The sequence below is a fragment of the Trichosurus vulpecula genome, chromosome 6, assembly GCF_011100635.1.
Source record: "Trichosurus vulpecula isolate mTriVul1 chromosome 6, mTriVul1.pri, whole genome shotgun sequence".
NCBI classification, from domain to species: domain Eukaryota; kingdom Metazoa; phylum Chordata; class Mammalia; order Diprotodontia; family Phalangeridae; genus Trichosurus; species Trichosurus vulpecula.
In genome coordinates, this window is record NC_050578.1 from 182,367,726 (window position 1) to 182,389,092 (window position 21,367).

At 41.2% G+C, this 21,367-nt stretch overlaps 1 protein-coding gene across 1 annotated transcript; it reads left to right on the plus strand.

The window, feature by feature from the left end:
- The first annotated feature begins 1,396 nt into the window (after positions 1 to 1,396).
- Positions 1,397 to 3,232, plus strand: LOC118854861 (methionine--tRNA ligase, mitochondrial-like). The gene has a single exon (XM_036765061.1). It carries the CDS (start codon positions 1,415 to 1,417, stop codon positions 3,230 to 3,232), a length of 1,818 nt encoding a protein of 605 aa, XP_036620956.1. The 5' UTR covers positions 1,397 to 1,414.
- The last annotated feature ends 18,135 nt before the right edge of the window (positions 3,233 to 21,367 follow it).

The following is a 21,367-nucleotide window of genomic DNA, read 5'->3' on the forward strand; positions in this document are numbered from 1 at the left end:
GGGGTGTGGGAAGAGGTGTTGCAAAGGTGAAAACAGCAGGCCTTGGCATTGGGAGAGAGAAACAGTGAGGAATCTAAGACTACTCCTAGGTTGTGAGCCTGGGGAACTGGGAGAAAGGTTATGCCCTGTTGTTGTTTGTCCTTCATTCTCAAAGAAGACCATGACATCAGAGACGTGATGCCATGACATGCAAGTGAATTGGATTCAAGGGAGGGAAGTCTGTGCAAAGTCACAAGCCTCACATTCTCTTCCAGAGCCTTCTGGGTCCAGTGGTGAGATATAGGTCAGGATCACTGTAGATGGCCCTGTACTGACTCCTTAAGCTAAGATCTTTAACAAATCAAAGCCCATTCAGTGATTAAGGCTAAATAAGAAAAGAGGCAGAGAATGGCCTCTTTTACCTAGTCTAAAAAAAAAATAGATCTGGGAGGGGAAGACCCTCAGGGTTTCTGTCCAAAACAGAAACAATTGCTATTTACATTTACTCAGAGACAATCAGGGCCCAAACAGTGACCAGTGGGGCTTGGCCTGGGACCTATTGTTGGTCAATCAATGAGAGCCAAAGTGATTTGGGTTTAAGGCATGGTCTTTAAGAAAGAAATCTAGCCTGCAAACCCCAAGATATCTGGCAAGGTTTCAGCAATCAAAATTTATATTCCTTTGGGCAGAGCACCCACAGGTAAGGGTTGCCCTCTACAGTAGTATGAAAGGAGGGAGGGTTTAGGGGAAAAGATATAGATACCATTCTGGATATACTGAGTTTAAGATATCTACTGGACATCTAGTTCATGATGTTTAAAGGCGATGGAGATGAGAGATTAGAGGTCAGCAGAGAGTTTGGGGCAAGATAGTAGATTTAAAAGTCATCAGCATAGAGATGGTAACTAAATTCATGGGAACTAATGATATTGCTAAGTAAAGCAAAATAGAGGGAGAAGAGAATAGGGCCCAGGACAATACGCTGAGGGACACTTATGGTTAGAAAGCAAAATCTGGAAGAGGATCCAGTAAAGGGGACAAAGAAAGAGTGGTCAAATAGGTCAGAGAAAACCAGGAGAGAAAACCTAAAGAGAATAGAGTTTCAAAGAGGATAGAGTGACCAACGTGAAAAAGGCTACGGAGAGGGCAAGGAAAATAAGAACTGATAAAGGGCCATTCGATTTGGCAATGAAGAGATCACTAGTAACTTTGGAGAGAGCAGCTTCAGGGAAACAATAGGGTTGGAACTAAATGGGAAGGGGTTAAGAAGAGTGACAGGAGAGAAAATGGAGGCACTATTATAGATGGCTTTTTCAAGGAGTTTAACTACAAAAATCAAAAGAGATATAAAACAATAATGGGGCTTTTTTAATCCGGCTTGCTCCGTACCGGTGTCTGCTCGGAGTGTTTTGCGGGCGCGTGAGTGTCTCTGCCCATGCTTCGGGTCGTGCTTCGGGGGCTTGGGCACTCAGTCCTACGGGGGCCCCATCTTCGGGCCTCTGCCTTGGGGAGCCGCGGCTGCTGTAATGGCGGCAGCGATGGCGAAGGGCGCCTCGGGCCCCCGCGTGCCCAAGACGGCCGTGCCTGCTTCACGACTCCTATCTTTTACGTGAACGCGGCGCCGCACATCGGACACCTGTACTCGGCGCTGCTGGCCGATGCGCTGGCCCGCTACCACCGCCTCCGGGCCGCGCCGTCCACGGGCCCGGGCTCTGCCGCCCCGCTCGTCCGTTTCTCCACGGGCACCGACGAGCACGGGCTGAAGATCCAGCAGGCGGCCGCCGCAGCGGGCTTGACCCCGTTGGAGCTCTGCGACCGGGTGTCCGCCCAGTTCCGGGAGCTCTTCCAGGAGGCCGGCGTCTCCGTTAACGACTTCCTCCGCACCACGGAGGCCCGGCATCGGCGGGCGGTGCACCACTTCTGGGGGGTCCTGCGCGCCCGGGGGCTGCTCTACAAGGGGCTCTACGAGGGCTGGTATTGCGCGTCCGATGAGTGCTTCCTGCCCGAGGCCAAAGTCACCTGGCGCCTGGGCCCCGACGGGGAAAGCCGCCCCGTAGCGCTGGAGAGCGGGCATCCAGTCTGTTGGATGAAAGAGGAAAACTACATCTTCAGACTCTCCCAGTTTAGGGAGCCTCTTCGGCAGTGGCTCCGGGACGACCCTCAGGCCATCACTCCTGAACCTTTCCGCCACATTGTCCTCCAGTGGCTAGAGGAGGACCTGCCGGATCTCTCCGTTTCTCGGGGCACTAGCCATTTGCACTGGGGCCTCCCCGTACCTGGTGACCCAATGCAGACCATCTACGTGTGGGTCGATGCCCTGGTCAGCTACCTCACTGTCATAGGTTACCCTGACTCGGAACAGCAGATCTGGTGGCCCACCACCCACCACATCATAGGCAAAGACATCCTTAAGTTTCATGCTATCTATTGGCCTGCTTTGCTCCTGGGAGCAGGGATGACACCCCCTCATCGTATATATGTACACTCCCACTGGACAGTACAGGGCCAGAAGATGTCCAAGAGCCTGGGCAATGTGGTTGATCCCTGGACTTGTCTGGATAGGTTTACTGTAGATGGCTTTCGTTACTTCCTTCTAAGGCAAGGTGTCCCTAACTGGGATTGTGACTACTATGAAAAGAAAGTAGTCAAGTTACTTGATGCTGAGCTGGCAGATGCACTGGGGGGGCTCCTGAATCGATGCACCGCCACTAGCCTGAATCCTACTGGGATCTTCCCAGAATTCTGCACCTCCTGTTTCCCTTCTGTGGAGGGTGTAATGGTAGCTCCAACAAAGGCACAATCTGAGGACTATGCTTTGGTGAGGTCAGTGTCAGCTTTGCCCTTACAGGTGGAGAACTACTACGAGAATTTTCAAATCTACAAGGCCTTGGAAGCAGTGTCCGCTTGTGTCCGTCAGACTAATAACTTTGTCCAGCGGAACGCACCTTGGAAGCTTAACAGGGAGAACTTGGCTGATGCTCGATGGCTAGACACAGTAATACATGTAACACTAGAGTGCCTTCGAGTCTTTGGGACATTGCTTCAGCCAGTTACCCCAGCACTAGCTGACAAGCTTCTTTCTAGGCTAGGTATCTCTGAAACTGAGAGGGGCCTTCGGGGTATCTGCTTTCTTCCTCGATACTATGGGCAACCTTGTCCATTTGAGGGGAGAAAACTGGGACCTGACACTGGACTCTTGTTTCCAAGACTGGACAAATCTAGGTCACGGTTGGCAAAAGATGCCAGATTTTAAGAGTTGTGTTTTAAAAGGCAGGCAGACGTCTTTGATTTGTTCCAGAAAGCTGGGTGGATAGTTTCTCAAATGACTCCTCCTGGAAGGTGGGGGATGGGGGGGCATGATGTGACTCTAGTACTTGGGAGAAAGGGTTTATATAGTTCAGGTGCCTAGTTCCTATATTCTTTAATCCCTTGAACCCATTAACCACTTAGTACTGGCAACTTGAGTATAGGGTGGGGAGGAAGGGGAATATAAGACAGCTGCTGGTACTTTTTCCCCCTAATTGTGCTACCTGAGCCACCACCAACTTTTCTGGCTAAATAAATTGAAGTAATCAGGTTTTTATTTGCTCAGGCTACCTCACTTATTTTCCATTCCCTAGTACTTCTGTCCCTGTCAGACAAAATAGCTGAATGGCTTCTAAGCCAGAAATTCAGGATTCAAACAAGCTTAGTTGCTTTTCCAAACATAAGTGAGTTAGTATGATCATTTTGACTTTTTGTTTCACTCTACTTTTCCATCCTTTGGCTCCTCTAGTAGTCTCAAAATGACTTAACCTTTCTTCTCAGATTCCTTACTCTGATCTTTTCTCATTCCCTAATATGCCCAGCATCTTTTCTTCCCCAGTTCATTTTCTGAGCAACTTATAAGATATGGTTTACATTCTAAACTGTGGTAACTATTTTTTGGTGATCAGATCCAAAATAAAGGTCTCTTGTTTATATTCGTGTAAAAAAAAAAAAAACAATAATGGGGATGGAAGGGCCAAGTGAAGGTTTTTTCAGGATAGGGGAGAAATAGGCATCTTTGTAGACAGTAGGAAATGAGCCAGTAGAGAGGGAGAGATTGAAAATAAGTGAAAGAGTAGGGATGACCGAAGGTTAATCTGTTGAAGAATATAGGATAGAACAGGATTGCTTGAACAGGCAGAGGGATTAGCCTTGGTAAGGAATAAGGATACTACTTCATCATGTAAGACAGGGATGAAGGAGGAGATAGTGGCAGAAGGTACTTGAGTGATAGGAAATAAGGAACAAGAGAAAAGAGAGATTGCAGCTTCACTTTTTTTTTAATATGAGGCAAGGTTCTCAGCTGAAAGAATAGGTAGAGGGAGAGCTATGAGAAGTTTGAGAAAGAATAAAAAAGTTTGGAAGAGCCACTGTGGAAAGTGGGATAGTGAGTTGATAAGGAACATATAGTAGGATTGCCTAGAATCAATGAGGGCCCAATTGAGGTTGTAGTGGATCCAATTGGAATGATTGTGTGACTTTTTCCACTTTCATTAAGCAGCATGTGTGTAGGAGCAAAGGCAACAAATGGTGAGAGTAATCTAAAGCTTAGAATTACATGGGCAAAATTAGAGACATTATAAGGGAACAAGGGATTCAAGAGAGAAGGGCAATGTAGAGTAGAATTGGTTCACCAAGGAGTCAAGATGGAGAAAAGAGTGGCTAGTGCTGGGGAGATGGCTTGGGAGAAAATTGAGAGTTCAAGGGATTGGAGATCATGGCATGGATAAATAGTAGGGTTGTATTTAAAGGAAGGCAGAAGGAGAGTCGACATAGTATGGCTGCACAAAGGGAAGTCAGAATTCTTGAACATGAAGATGGTACATCTGTGGGTAATGGCAACATTAAGAATACGAACATCTTTATGTGTGGCTGAGGTGGGGTGAAGGAGTAACTCTCGGGAAACAAATAGATTAAGGAACTGAGTGGTTAGAGTATTTGGGGAAGAATCAATTTATATGTTGAAGTACCCTAGTATGAAAGCAGGAATTAGAGATGAAAGAAAAATTGTAACCCAATTGTCAAATTCTTTGAGGAAAGAAGGAGAATGACTTTGGGGTTTTAGAGAACAGCTACCAGGATTTTGAGTGGGTGGTAGATATGAATAGTATGAACCTCAAAGGAAGAGAGGTTACTGAGTGATGGAGGAAGGGGAAGAATCTGGAAGTGGCATTGAGGAGCAAGGAGTATTCCAACTCTATCACTTCAACCAGTGAGCCAAGGAGAATAAGTGGAAGTGTAGTCATTACTAGGAAGAGTAACCAGGGAGACTGTCTCACCAGGGGAAATCCAGTTTTCAGTAAGAGCTACCAGATGGAAGGAGGAAGAGGGGAATAAATTTAAGATGAAGGGAAATGTGTTGCCTATGGAATACACAAGTGGGCACAGTGGAAGGCTAGATGGAGTTAGAATGAAACTTGGGTGGGGGGGGGAGATTGAGGGGGATGGAAATGAGGAATAGGGTGGTAGGGGGATGAGGAATGGGTTTTGCATGATGATTTTCAGGAGTTCTGAGTAACTGGGATATAACAGGAATGACTAAGTGTAAGAGTGTTCATCATTGAGTAGAGGGCACCACTCACTCCTATACCCTTAAAGGGCAAATACAGCAGGAGATGGGAGGTCTGAAGTCAAAGGGAAGGTGGCTCTTCTTTGCATTAGAGGTTCTCCACATCCCATTTTGGAGACTAGGCTGGAAGCAATAGGAGGCAAATGACTTATGCTGGTACAGATAGAAGTGTTTGCTTTGGGGCAGATGGGAGATGCCCAGCCTTGCACCTAGCAACCTTGCCTCAGGGGACACACTGAACTCAGCAGGAAATGGAAGGCTCAAGGAGCCAATGCACACATAAAATAGTATGGTGCCTGGCATGTAGTAGGCATTTAATAAATGTCTGTTTCTTCTTTATTTGCTTTTGTATGCCTTGGTGCACCTAATATGAGGCAATATACATAGTAAAATTTAATAATCTTTTGTTAAGTAAAATTGAAGATCTCTGAAAGGAAGGGAATCTCAATGGTGATCTGGACTATCTACAAGGAATCAAGTCACTTTCAAAAATTATCAGTCTGCCTTTTTCCTTTAAATTCTAATAAGAATTGGAAACCACACTTAGTTTCAGATACCAGCATCTCACCACCTTTATAATCTCAAAATTCTCTCAAATATTATAATCCTCCCAGCTACATGTTATGTAAGTAATTAAGGTGGGACTTTTTGCTGTTCTTCTCTTAAGTGCCTTTAAGATTCTGGCCTTTGTTTGAATGGGGCAGGTAAAATGGGATCTTTTTGTCTTGTAGTGTTTCTCAGCACGAAGACAATGCAATGGTAATCAGGGCAGGACTTTTGGTTGTCTTCTCCTTTGAAATGTAGTAATTCCTTTGATGAGTCTTACCTTTCAAATGCAATGGCCGCAAAATGGGATTTTTCACTGTTCTTTGAGTGCTTCTCAGCACTGAGGTAATCAAGTGCCCCAGGGCCCTGATACAGACCCTAACTTGGTGTTTGACTTTTGGGGCTCACTCATGAAAGGAGTGTTGAGACTGTACAAGCCGTTGTGACTGCCCCCTGGCTTTGCTAACCCAGACCCATTGGTTCTTCTCTGGTAACTATGTACTGTGATTTGAATCAGACAAGGTCTTTCTGCTGATGTTTGCAATTTCTGTTTCTATTTGCCTTGAAGTTCAGGTGGCTGATCTTTTCCCCTGAACTAAGTGAATGATATTTGTATGTGTGATTAAACTTGATTGTTAAACCCTTAAAGTTACTTTCCTTAGTAAAGCACATCAAAAGAACCTGTGCTGGTAGCTCTTGTTGCTGGTCCTGTTGGGTCTTACACCTCAACAGCTGCTGCTAGCCAAATTGTTGCTACACATGTTAAGCTCATTCCTTCACAGCCTCCTCAGAATGGAGATGAAAAAAAGCTACCACCTTTAAGTGGACAAGCACAACACATGATGAATGAAGTCTATCCACCCTCCAGCATGTAAACTCATAAAAGCAAGGGTAGATAGCAATATCAAATACAGAAAAATCATAGAATTTTAGAACTTGAGGGAGGCTCAGAGGTAATTTTACAATTTAGTAATTTTACAGAAGAACCTGAGAATCCAAGCCTTACAAAGGGTCAAAGGCAAAACTCACACTCAAGTCCTTTCAAGTCCAGATCACTTTGTTCTACAGTTATGCAGGCAGGCCACAAGTATTTATTAAGCACTTATTATTTGCTGGGCACTGTGCTAAGGTACTGGGAATACATAAATACAAGGGAAAAAAGAAAGATAGTCTGTCCTCAAAGAGCTGATATTCTAATGGGAGAAAATAATACACAAAGGGAAATGAAAAGATGGGGAGAGATGAAGGTACCTAGAAATGGATTCTGGAAATCAGCTTCACTGAGAGCTCCCACTGAAAGCCACCCTCTCTGCTACCTGGCTTCATGCAAAGCAAAGAAATAAATAGATCAGAGCTCTCTTCCAAAATTGAAACCCTTAAACAGCAAAAGAGGAAGAATCCAGTTAAAGCTCTCGAGCAAAATCTAGTCATGTCTTTGAACCTCTTCCAGGTCATTCCTGTCTCAATCTCCCACTCAGGCAGTCTTATTTTCAATGTGTTTCAGACTCAGTTTACCTTGATGAAGCCCTTGGGGCTCCTCAAACACCCAAAGAGAAGAAATTCATTACAAAATAATAAATTCACTGGGGGACACTGGTGAGACTTTCAAGTTGTGACATTCGTTTTTCCAAAATGTCAGAACTTTTTAGGAAAAAATTGTTTCTTTGTTTGCTTATTTTGAATCAAGGGTGAATGTTGGTTTTCTTCAAGTTTCCTCATAATATTCAAATTCTCCCTTAGACTGGAAACTTGAAGAAGACAGGGTCTGTGTTTACTGAATGAACTACACCTGCAAAAGTAGGTGCTAAATATTTAATAATAGTCTTCTAGTTCTAAATTAAGCTAATGTGATTGACAATCTAACCAGCATATACTCAAAAAAATTTGACTTTTAAATTGCATTTCTTTTTCCCTTTTATAAAATTCTAAAAATGCAATGAAGTATAAGTCACTTATAAAAATGCTATCTGTCCTTATCTAAATAACATGAAAACAAAGTATTTTTCTCTCTTCATCACTTCCTATGTTAGCTCCTGTGGAGAAGCACAAAGTCAGAGGCAGCAAGGACAAGGGAGAAATCACTGGATTTAGATTTAGAGGACACACATTTAAATCTCAGTTTGGCTACTTAGTATGGGACCCCTTGCCAAGTCATTTTGGTTTTGGTTTTCTCACCTGAAAAATGAGTTGGGGAGGGAGGAGGTAAATTAGAGGATATCTAAGACCTCTTTCAAAGCTTTAATTCTGTAAATGAAGGAAATTCTACAAATAGAGCTCAATACCTTCTTTGCAACTCACAGTCTCAAAGGGCTGCACTGAAAGCTTAAGTAACTTGCTGAAGATCACCCAGACCCAGCAGGACCTTGAACCCAGGTCTCCTGTCTATGAGGCTAGCTCTTTATCCACTCTGCTATGATGCCTCTAATTCCATAACCTATGATTATTGACAAAAGTCATACTCCTACATCTTTATTCAGTTCCTTCTTTCTCTTATTTTTTTTCAACCATCTGTTGTATTCCTTCCATTTCATTTTTCTGGGGGGAAATGTTTATGTTAACCTCGCAGTTGATAAGTAAGGAGAAGCAGTATGATGTACTAGATAGAGGACTTGCCTTAGAGTAAGAAAGATATGGATTTAAGACCTCCCTCTGAAACACATTGACTATATGACCATGAGTGGATCATTTAATCCATAAGTGCCCAAATGACCCTCTAATGAGCTGTTGGGCTGCGCTCACAAAAGGAGTTTGCATAAAAAGAATTCAGAATATAGGATCCAAACAAAATGAAAACAACAGATCACTTTTATTTAAATAATACTTTAAGGTTTGGTAAGCATCTTACATACATTATCAGTCAATCAATCAATCCTCACCAAGCATTTATCAGCTCTTACTTTGTGCTAGGCACTATGCTAAATCTTGGGATTACAAAAGAGGCAACAAACAAAAAACAAAAAATCTCTTTTCTCAAGGAACCTACAATGCTAATGGGATAAACAATACATATACAAGTAAGCACATACAAGATACACGCAGAGTACAAGGAAGGTCATCTTGGTGAGGAAGCCTATGGCAATAGGAAGGCCTCCTGGAGAAGATAATATTAGAACTAAGTCAAGAAGGAAAAGATTTTGAGGTGAAAGTGTAGAAGAAGTATGAGAAATAATCAGTGCAAAATCACAGAGATGGGAGATGTCTCATGTGCAAAACAAGGCCCAACAGGGCTAGACTGTAGAATCCATAGAAGAGAGCAATGTGTAAGAAAGGCTAGAAGGGGTCAAGTTGGAAAGAGATTTAAATGCCAAGCAAAAGATTTGATCTCATCTGCTTCTCACAGTAATCCTGTGAGATTGGTCTTGTGATTTTCATTCTCATTTCACAGCTAAGAAAACTGAGGCTGAAAGAAATCAAGCAGCTTTCTCAAGGCCACCCAGCTGGTAAATGATAGAAGTGGTCATCAAACCCAGGTCATCCTGAGTTCAAGTCCAGGATGCTATCCATTACACCACCCTGTCTTTCAGGTAAGTATAACATCATTGAGTATGCTGTCATGTTGAAAATTAAACATTTTAGTAGAAGTAAATGGTAAAGGATGTGGGAAAAAAATAAGACCCTTTTGGAGGAGATATTAGGCATTTCCCCCCTCAGGCTTAAGGAAAGCCTTGAAAAATTCAGCCAATTTTTCATTTACAAGGACTAGGGATGGATTCGTTCTGTGCTCACCTAGTGGGGTTAAGTTTCTAAATTAAACTTTCATGAAGAATCAAGCTTGAAATTCTGAACCAGCACACAATGCTTATAAATACACCGCACTGCTACCACCCTGTTATTATAAATAATACATGTAATGTTGATTAAAATTTTGATGTAAATTTCAAAAAAACTTTATTAAAGTTGCAAAATAACTGACACAGATTGTTTACAGTTCTGTGACAACTTAATTAATCAATGGCTGTCTCCTCCACAAGAGAAGCTCAAATGCGGATTCTCCTCTTTATTTTTATCCCTGAAGAATGAGTTACGAAACCCCAAATTATCTTCCTTTCAAAACAGTCTGAGTATTAATTGTGAGGCATGACAACGCAGAGTGTTTGCCCAGACTCATAATTAATCTGGAAATTACAAATTGCCAACGTTCTGCTGGTAAAGAAATGAAGTGATAACCAGAGAACATTTATTCGAGCTTCCGTCTGCAAATGATCCTTCCTCCTTGAGGCGTTGAAAATTAGTTCCCATTTTCAGGTCCATAAACAAAGGGAGTTGTTACTAGAGATAAAAATTAAACACACAAGACGCCACCAAGAAAATGGAAAAATACATTTCTATTGTTCACTGCTTCTTTTGGGCCCCTGCATTTTGATGAGACATCCCTTTTTAATAAAAAAGACGTCCCCAAACAATGCTGAAAATAAATAAGATAAGGGCTAAACTAATATTTTAGACAGTCAGTTTTTTATGGCTTTATTACTACCCTTTTAGAGCCAGTTCCATTGTAAATGAAATACTGCTGCTGGACCGACAAGATGCTAGCTCTTTAGGGGAAATGTTTCCAATTGTGAGAATAGATTTTATTGCAGTATCTACTGCTAAGGGTCATTTGCCTTGACACTGATATCTGCATGCAGTTGAAATTTGCCCAAGCCTATGATCTTGAAGAAGGAGAACTGGAAATTATTAAAGGGCAGACTCTTTTCAACAACATGTATTGGCCCTGTCCCCAAATCTGCTCAGCTTTTGCTGCTACCTCACAGGTACCAGGGGAGGCAGGGAAGTGTTCTGGAAAGAGCACTGAATTTAGAGTCAGAGGACCTAGGTATATATACCTGATTGGCTACTTACTACCTGTGTGACCTTGGAAAAATGATATCACCTTTCTCTGAGCTTTAGTTCCTTCAGATATGAAAGGTGAGAGGAGAATGATCGCTAGGGTCCCTTCCAACTGAATCTACGAGTTCTAGCAGCATGGGTGATGAAACAAGCCTTTATTTATCTTCAAGCCAGATGACCAAAGCTGGAGACTTAGCAGTATCACTTACTCGTTGTGGGGCTCTGGCCAAGTCATTTCACTTATCTGAGCCTCTTGGATCCTTGTGTGTAAAGTAGGGACAAAGGTATTGGAATTATCTATCTCACAGGGCTAAAGATGCTGGATAAATAATCAAGTGCTATAAATGCCAGCTAGAAAAGAATGTAAGCATCAAAAGGTAAGCGGCACAACCTTCACCCTATTTCTACAGATAGGTAAATCTGCTCTCTAACTCAAGGCTCAAAGGACTGGGCTCAGTATTTTGCATTTCATGACTACCTTGGTGATACAATGGAAAGAGTACAGGAACTCAGGAGACACCTGGGTTCAAATCCTAGCTCCAGCATAGCTTAGTTCTATGAATCGAGCAAGCCCTTCAGTCTCTCTGACCATCAGTTTTCTTGCCAGTAAAATGGGGATAACAATATTTATGCTCCTGACCTCAAAGAGTGCTTGTGAGCAAAATGAAATATAAGGCTTAAATTGCTATAGAAATGTGAGTTATTATTTTTTTACACTGATGGATATTTCAAATTGTTATCTATATAGAGAGGACATAGGAGGATAGGGCAAGGAGTAGGAGGAATCAGGGAAAGGAAAGCAAATGGTTCAACTGATCAATTAACCACTAAGTATTTATTAAGTGCCTCCTCTGTGCCTGATTATCTAGGTGCTAGTGAAACAACAACAAACCAAAAATAACAACAGCCACCCCTGCTCCAAAAGGAACTTACATTCTGTTGAAGTAAGACAACATGAATATATGTAAATGTATATGAAATAAATGTATAAATACAAGGTAACTTTGAAGTGAACCTATTAGCAACTGGGGGGAAGGGTATGGTGGAGATCAAGAAAAGCCTAATGACGGTAACACTTGACCTGAGCTTTGAATTCTAAGAAGAAAAAGGTGAGAAGGGTATACATTCCAAGCATAAGGCATAGCCTATCCAAAAATATATTTAAAGGCTCAAATAAGATGAAACATAATAGGGATAAATGTAAAGTCTTGTATTTAGGCTAAAAAAAATTCGTTTCACTAAGTGATAACAAGGTGGCTGTACAGAATTTTGAAAAAAATGGAAGTCTTAGTGGGCTGAAAACTGAAATATGTGGTTGCAGTATGAAAAAGCAGCCCTTCCCCTCCAACCACCCCCCCCAAAACACAAACAACCCCATGTGAGGCTACACTAAGTGAGACAGTTTACAACACAAGAGAGGGGATGGCCCCACTAAACTCTGTCCTGATCGGACCTGATCTGAAGTATACTCACTTCTAGGTGCCAAATTGGTAAGTTGGTTAACAATCAAAGAAAAAGAATCTGAAGACTACTCCATATGATTATTTCTTGAATAAACAGGATATGTTTAACCTGAAGAAGAAAAGACATGAAAGCTACCATCAAGGAATTAGGGAAGCATGGCGCACTGAATAGGGCGCTCCACCTGGAGTCAGGAAGACCTGGGTTGCGGTCCCACTTCAGATACAATATTGTGTGACCCTAAGCAAATCATTTAACTTCTGTGTTCAGTTTCTTCAACTGTAAAATGAGAGGGGTAGATCCAATGATCTCTAAGTTCCCTTCAGGCTTGAAATCTAAGATCTGCTGTAGAAGATAGATTAGATTTGCTTCCCATGGCCCTAGAGAACAGATTTTAAAGCAATAGATGGAAGCTGCATTGAGGCCAATTTACACTGGATGTAAAGAAAAGCTTCCTTAGCAATAAGGGCTATCCCCAAATAGAATGATCTACACCAAAAGATAATGGATTCGTTCTCATTGGCAGTGGCTGAATGACCACTTTTCAAATATGTTGTAGTTGGAATTCTCGTTTGGGTATGGGTTGTATCCGATGGTTCTGAGGTGATTTCTAATTTTGCAATTCTGGGATTCTGGGAAGGCATGTTGCACAGATTAGGGCATGCATTTAGATCAAAAGCCCATTGAGTTAGTCCATTGGTACATATATCATATATAGGTACTTCAAACAGACAATGGGCTGGGCCCATTCCATTTCTTAATGCCTTTGCAATTCATCTTACTCTCCTCCATCATGGAGGCATCCCAGTGCTCATCTAGCCCCTTAAAATTCATAGTGTGTCTCCTGAGGCTGTTCATCCCACCAGGAAACTTAAATGAAAGTAGGACTATTCAGGCTCCTTCAAAGTAATTAATTTTGTGGTCAAAAGCTAAGTATGAGCTCCCACATCTTGATTTGATAAAATAATGACAGTGAAGAATGTGGGTGTTTGAAGAAATCATCTAGTCCATTATTGTTAGCAAATAACAAATTTCACAAGAATACATTTCAGTTAGACAGCTTTAATAGCTCTAAGACTAGTAACCCACAGACTCTCACCCTAGGTTTAAAATCATTCTTAAATTCTGTTCCTTTGGAAAGTTTTAGATCAAGTATCAATTTTTAAGTATGTGTAGACAAAGAAAGGAGATTAGTGGCCTATGGAATGGCTTCAGAAACAATCAGAGCATTACATGTGGAGTCAAAATATGTCAGAACTCTTCTTAGGGTTGCTCAAGTCTTCATTTCATGGAAAAATCAAGAACCCAATGCCAAATAAATTTATGCTATACTAGAAATACAGATACCACTTGCAAAAAATAAAGGAAGAAGAAGAAAAAGGAGGAGGAGGAAGGAAGGAAGAAGGAGAAGAAGAAGAAGAAGAAAGAAGGAAAAAGACTGAGAAAACAAAAATGACCAACCCCTACTATCAAGTAAAAAACACAGAATGAGTGTTCAGGACACAGCTGTCCAACACCTCCAAGAGGAATTTCAAATATGTTCTCATTTTGCTGCAGAAACCATGCATCTAGGCCTGTGAAACTCTAGTCCCAAGACAACTTGGGAGGTTGGTAGGAAAGGTCTGTGATGCCGGGTGGGGAAGTGACTCAGAGAGCAGTGTAGTAGCACCAGCAGCAGTTCTTGGAGGCAGGTACAACAACTACACCAGCAGCTTTAGGAGCTCTCAGCTCAGAAACAGTAAGTGGATTAGATAACTGGTCAGAAAGAGATTACAGGGGACCCTTTGCTGATACTACGTACAGCTTCAACTGAATGGCAACTATATTGCCCATATGCAGTTTGGGGTTGTGGTTCCTGGGCAGAGAGGAGTGTTTACCATCAGTCACAAGGGACCAGGGGCCTGGTCACAGTTCCAAGGCATAGAGGAGTACTAGAGCTTATGGCTGCAGGAGAGCAGGAGCCTTTCCTAGGTAAAGACCAGAGCATAGACCAGGAGAGCAGTGACCACACCTCTCCCCTTGGAAGCTCCACAACTCACCTTGGAAGCACGGAAAACTTGCAGACCCCTAAAACTAGCTCTGAAAACAACAGCATGAAAAAGCCTGAAGCTTGGGACAGGGCCCTGCTCACCCCCAGGTGATTAGAAGCCAACTTTAATATAAATTTCAAAGCTAAGAAATAGGCTGGAAAAATGAGCAAACAACAAAATAAACTTGACCATAAAAAGCTACTATGTTGGCAGGGAGGATCAAGACATACACTCAGACAGAAAACAACAATGTGAAAACAGCTATAAACAAAGCCTCAAAGAAAAAATGCTAATTAAAGAAATAAGAGCAGTAGAGGAAAATTTGGGAAAAGAAATGAGACTGATGCAATAAATTTTTTTAAAGAAAATTAACAGTTCAGTTTAAAAAAAAAAAGCACAAAAAATGAAGAAAATAAGATCTTAAAAAACAGAATTGGGCTAATGAGGAAAAGAGGTACAAAAGCTCACTGGAGAAAAGAATTCCTTAAAACTTAGAATTGGGTGAGTGGCAGCTAACAATTCCAATTTCATGACATATAAAGAAACAATAAAATAAAGTCAAAAGAATGAAAAAATATAAGAAAATGTGAAGTATCTCATTGGAAAAACAACTCACCAGACAAATAGGAGAGCTAATATAAGAATTATTGGACTATCTAAAAATCATGATTAAAAAAAGAGCCTAGAAATCATATTTCAATAAATTATCAAGGAATAGAGAATTCTGGAAAGATGGCAGGATCAGGCAGGAAATTATCTGGCTCTCCCAAATTCTCCCACAAATAATTTAAAATAATGTCTCAAAGTGAACTTTAGAGTGATGGAAATAATGAAAAGTTGGGGTAAAGTAGTTGTCCATCCTAAGACAACTTGGGAGGACATTGGGAAAGACCTGGAGGGGTGGTATGACTGATTGAAAATCTGGAAAATAGGGGCAGCTAGATGGAGCAGTGAGAAGAGCACTAACTCTGGAGTCAGGAGGACCTGAGTTCAAATCTGACCTCAGACACTTGACACACTTACTAACTGTGTGACCTTGGGCAAGTCACTTAACCCCAACTGCCCTGCCTTACCCCCTCAAAAAAAAAAAGAAAATCTAAAAAATACCACTGAATTAACAAACAAGCCTTGGGGGCAGCTGTGTTGGAAGTAGCCTCAGCTTCAAAAAATTTTGCCCCAAAAGAAACTAGGGGGCAGAGCCAAGATGGCAGCTGGAAAGCAGGGACTAGAGTGAGCTCCGTATGGAGTCCCTCCAAAAACCTATAAAAAATGGCTCTGAAGCAATTCTAGAACGGCAGAACCCACAGAACAGCAGAGGGAAGCAGGGCTCCAGCCCAGCACAGCCTGGATGGTCTCTGGGTGAGGTCTATTCCACATGGAGCTGGGAACGGAGTGGAGCAGAGCCCAGCCTGAGCAGCGTGGAACAACCAAACTTGGAGTCGGGCGGATGGGGCCCCTAGCGCCCTGAATATGTGAGCTGCGGCAGTTACCAGACCCCTCGACCCACAAACACCAAAGACTGCGGAGAAGGTTAGTGGGAAAAGCTGCGGGAGTGGAAGGAGTTCGCGGTTCGCTTCCAGCCCCGGGGGCAGCGGAGGTGGGGCAGCTACAGCTGTTGTTACTTCCAGCTCCAGGCCCACCTGGTGGGAGGAATTAAGTGGCGGATCAGAGCAGGAGTGCAACAGCCTGCTGAAGATCTAAGCCCAGTCCGGACTAGGGGTTCTTGGGGAAGGAGTAGTGCGGGTCTGACAGAGCTGGCACCTCCCCCCCCAAACATGGAACATAGAACTCGTTAGTCTACAAGCAGTCATACCCCACTGAAAAACTCAAGGGTCAAGTTAGTTGGTTGGGAATATGGCCAGGCAGCGAAAACGCGCCCAGATTCAGTCTCAGACTTTGCATTCTTTCTTTGCTGACAAAGAAGACCAAAACATACAGACAGAAGAAATTAATAAAGTCAAAGAGCCTACAACAGAAACCTCCAAGAAAAACAGGAACTGGTCCCAGGCCATAGAAGTACTCAAAAAGGAGTTGGAAAAGCAAGTTAGAGAAGTAGAGGAAAAATTGGGAAGAGAAATGAGAAGGATGCAAGAAAACCATGAAAAACAAGTCAATGACTTGCTAAAGGAGACCCCCAAAAAATACTGAAAAATACACTGAAGAAAACAACACCTTAAAAAACAGACTAACTCAAATGGCAAAAGAGCTCCAAAAAACCAATGAGGAGAAGAATGCCTTGAAAGGCAGAATTAGCCAAATGGAAAAGGAGGTCCAAAAGACCACTGAAGAAAATACTACTTTAAAAATTAGATTGGAGCAAGTGGAAGCTAGTGACTTTATGAGAAATCAGGATATTATAAAACAGAACCAAAGGAATGAAAAAATGGAAGACAATGTGAAATATCTCCTTGGAAAAACCACTGACCTGGAAAATAGATCCAGGAGAGATAATTTAAAAATTATTGGACTACCTGAAAGCCATGATCAAAAAAAGAGCCTAAACACCATCTTTCAAGAAATTATCAAGGAGAACTGCCCTGATATTCTAGAGCCACAGGGCAAAATAGAAATTGAAAGAATCCATCGATCGCCTCCTCAAATAGATCCCAAAAATAAATCTCCTAGGAATATTGTTGCCAAATTCCAGAGCTCCCAGATCAAGGAGAAAATACTGCAAGCAGCCAGAAAGAAACAATTTGAGTATTGTGGAAACCCAATCAGAATAACCCAAGATCTGGCAGCTTCTACATTAAGAGATCGAAGGGCTTGGAATACGATATTCCAGAGGTCAATGGAGCTAGGATTAAAACCTAGAATCACCTACCCAGCAAAACTGAGTATCATGTTCCAAGGCAAAATATGGATTTTCAATAAAATAGAGGACTTTCAAGCTCTCTCAGTGAAAAGACCAGAACTGAATAGAAAATTTGACTTTCAAACACAAGAATCAAGAGAAGCATGAAAAGGTAATCAAGAAACGGAAATTGCAAGGGACTTACTAAAGTTGAACTGTTTTGTTTACATTCCTACATGGAAAGATGATGTGTATGATTCATGAGACCTCAGTATTAGGGTAGTTGAAGGGAATATGCATATATATATATATATATATATATATATATATGTTTATGTACATATATAAGTGAATGTGTATGTATGTATATATCTATGTGTATATGTATGTATGTGTATGTATGTGTATATATATACATATATGTGTTTTTATATATATGTAAAAGAGAGAGAGCAGACACAGGGTGAGTTGAAGATGAAGGGAAGATATCTAAAAGAAATAAAATGAAATTAATGGATGAGAGAGCAACATACTGAGAGAGGGAGATAGGGAGAGATAGAATGGGGTGGATTATCTCACATAAAGGTGGCAAGAGGAAGCAGTTCTGTGGGAGGAGGGGAGAGGGCAGGTGAGGGGGGAATGAGTGAACCTTGCTCTCATCAGATTTGGCCTGAGGGGGAATACCATACATACTCAGTTGGGTATCTTACCCCACAGGAAAGAAGAGGGAGGAAGATAAAAAAAAATAAAAAGGGGGGGGATGATGGAGGGGAGGGCAGATGGGGGTGGAGGTAATCAAAGCAAACACTTTGTAAAAGGGACAGGGTCAAGGGAGAAAATTCAATAAAGCGGGATGGGTTGGGAAGAAGCAAAATGTAGTTAGCCTTTCACAACATGAGTATTGTGGAAGGGTTATACATAATGATACATGTGTGGCCTAGGTTGAATTGCTCGACTTCTTAGGGAGGGTGGGTGGGAAGGGAAGAGGGGGGAGAATTTGGAACTCAAAGTTTTAAAATCAGATGTTCAAAAAAAAAAGTTTTTGCATGCAACTAAAAAATAAGATACACAGGCAATGGGGTGTAGAAATTTATCTTGCCCTACAAGAAAGGAAGGGAAAAGGGGATGAGAGGGGAGGGGGGTAATAGAGGGGAGGGCTGACTGGGGAACAGGGCAACCAGAATATAAGCCATCTTGGAGTGGGGGGAGGGTAGAAATGGGGAGAAAATTTGTAATTCAAACTGTTGTGAAAATCAATGCTGAAAACCAAATATGTTAAATAAATAAATAAATTTAAATTTAAAAAAAAAAAGATAATATGTGAAATGGTTACAAGTCCAAAAGGAGTCCTTGGAAGAACTTAAAAAAAAACTTAAAAAACTCAAATGAGAGGTTGAACAAAAAGAATAGGACTGATTCAAGAAAATCAAGAAAATTATGAAAAGAAAGTGTACTGGTAATTTTAATTTGAAGATCTTTTTCACTCATTAATAGGACCATGTGACCTGCTTACATCACAGGAAGCCTAAGTCACAGGTGGTAGGAGGACCTTGATGAGTGAGCAGGACTATAAGGGTAAAACAGGAAATTCTCAAAGCAGTTAGAGCTGAGGGAGAGAGCAAACATGCGCTGGCTGTGCTGTGAGCAATTGTTGGTGGCAAGGTCTCAGCAGGGGGTGGGAAGGTTATGGGATGGCTAGGCTCCCTGCTGTGATGTCATGTTTTAGATTCTTTACTGTTATTATAAAGTGGGCTTGCTGGTTCTAGAATTTGTTTGCTGCTTGGATGGGTTGGACTTACTGGTTTTGGGACCTGGCTCTTTGGTGTCTGAATAAATGGTTTATTTCTTCTACCTTCTATATGAAGTGTCTCATATTTTGTGATATAGAACTACACAGGCATATTGATAATTATCATCTATATTGTAATTCTTGCCTTGCAAATGCAGAAAGTCAGCCAATAGAGGGGAAAAAAGGTCCAAAAACTTATGGAAGAAAATAACTCCTTAAAAATTAGAGTTAGGCAAGGGGAAGCTAATGACTTCATAAGACACCAAGAAATAATAAAACAAAAAAGAATGAAAAAAATAAAAGAAAATTTGAAATATCTCATTGTAAAATAATTGACCAGGAAAACAGATCTATGAGAGACAAAATAAGAATTGCTGGACTACCTGAAAATTATAATCAAAAAAAGAGTCTAAACACTATATTTCAAGAAATTATTAAGGAAAATTGCCCTGAAGTTTTAGAACTAGTGGGTAAAATAGAAATTGAAAAAAATCCATCAAGCATCACCTGAAAGAGATCCCAAGATGAAAATTCACAGGAACATTATAGCTACGTTTTGAAGATCCCAGGTGAAGGAGAAAAAACTACAAGCAACTAGAAAGAAACAATTTAAATATTGTGGAGCTACAGTCAAGACAGCACAAGATTCAGCAGCTCTACATTAAAAAAAACTGAAGGGGACAGAACACGATATTCCAAAGAGAAAAGGAGCTGGGTTTATAACAAATAGCTTATCCAGCAAAGTTGAGTGTAATCCAACAAGGGGAAATATATAGATGTTTAATGAATTAAAAAATTTTCAAGTATTTTTGAGGAAAAGACTAGAACTGAACAAAAAATTTTACCTACAAGAATCAGGAGAAGCATAAAAGGTAAACATGAAAGACCAATTATAAGGGATTTAATTAGGTCAAACTGTTTCCCTTATATAGGAAAAAATTATCTATAACTCTTTAAAATATTAGCATTACTAGTTTGAAAGAGCATACATAGATAAAAAGTTGGGGTTGTGTTGATTATAATGGGATGATCCTAAAAAATAAATCAGGTAGGAAGAGATAAAATGGAGTAATTATCTCATACAAAAAAGAGTGAATGGAAGAATGTTTGCAGTGGAGGGAAGGAGGGGTAGATGGCTGGTAGTACTAGAACATTAGTCTCATCAGAAGTGGGTTAAAGAGGGAAATGTGTGTGTGTGTGTGTGCGCGCGTGTCTGTATCTGTTTCTGTGTGTGTGTGTGTGTGTGAGTGTGTGTGGATGTGTATGTATGTAAAAGCCCTCTTAACTTACAGAGAAATAGGGAGTCAAGGGAATAGGATAAGGGTGTATAGATTAAGAAATGAAGAAAATAAAATTAAAAATAAATAAAACTGCAAAGAAAAACAAGAAATTATCAGGGAAAACTGCCCCAATATCTCAGATCCAGAGGGTAAAATAAAAATTGAAAAAATCCACTGATCACCTCCTGGAAGAGATCCCAAAATGATAACTCCCAAGAATATTATAACTAAATTCCAGAGCTCCCAGTTCAAAGAGAAAATATTACAAGCAGCCAGAAAGAAAGAAATAATAAACAATATTGTGGAGCCAGAGATAGGATCACACAAGATTTAGTAGCTTCCATATTAAAGGAGCAGAGGGCTTGAACTATAATATTCTGGAAGGCAAAGGAGCTAATATTACAAACAGATGTAACCTACTCAACAGTACTGAATATAATCCTTTGGGGGGAAAATAGATATTTAATGAAACAGGATTTTCAAGCATTCCTGATTAAAAGACCAGAGCTACATAGAAAATATGAGATTCAAACAAGACTCAAGAGAAACATAAAAAGGTAAACATGAAAGTAATCGTAAGAAACTTGTTAAAGTTAAACTGTTTACGTTCCTGTAGCAACAATCTTGCTAGCAGCTACTGTGGCTATGTAAAACCAACAATAACCAGCACACAGAAGGCCGCTAACTCAGGTTCTTTGATCTGCTTTTCTAAGGAAAGCAACTTTAAAGGGTTAACAATCTCAGTAATTAAACATACATATATCAACCACTTAGTTCAGGGGGAAAACATCAGCCCCCTGAACTTCAAGGCAAATACAAACAGAAATTACAAACATCAACAGACAGACCTTGCCTGATTCAACACAATACATAGTTACCAGACAAGAACCAATGGGTCTGGGTTAGCAGAGCCAGGGGGCAGTCACAATGGCTTGCCCAGAGTCTCAACACTCCCTCCATGAGTGAACCCCAAAAGTCAAACACCAAGCTCCCTCAATTATATCCTGTTCAGAGCCCTGAGGGCTCTGACCTCACCCAGGCTGGGTGGGTGAAAGTTCCTCA

What these genes read in the sequence shown, in the direction of transcription:
- LOC118854861 (XM_036765061.1), top strand. Translation starts at nt 1,415, where the DNA reads ATGCTTCGGGTCGTGCTTCGGGGGCTTGGGCACTCAGTCCTACGGGGG.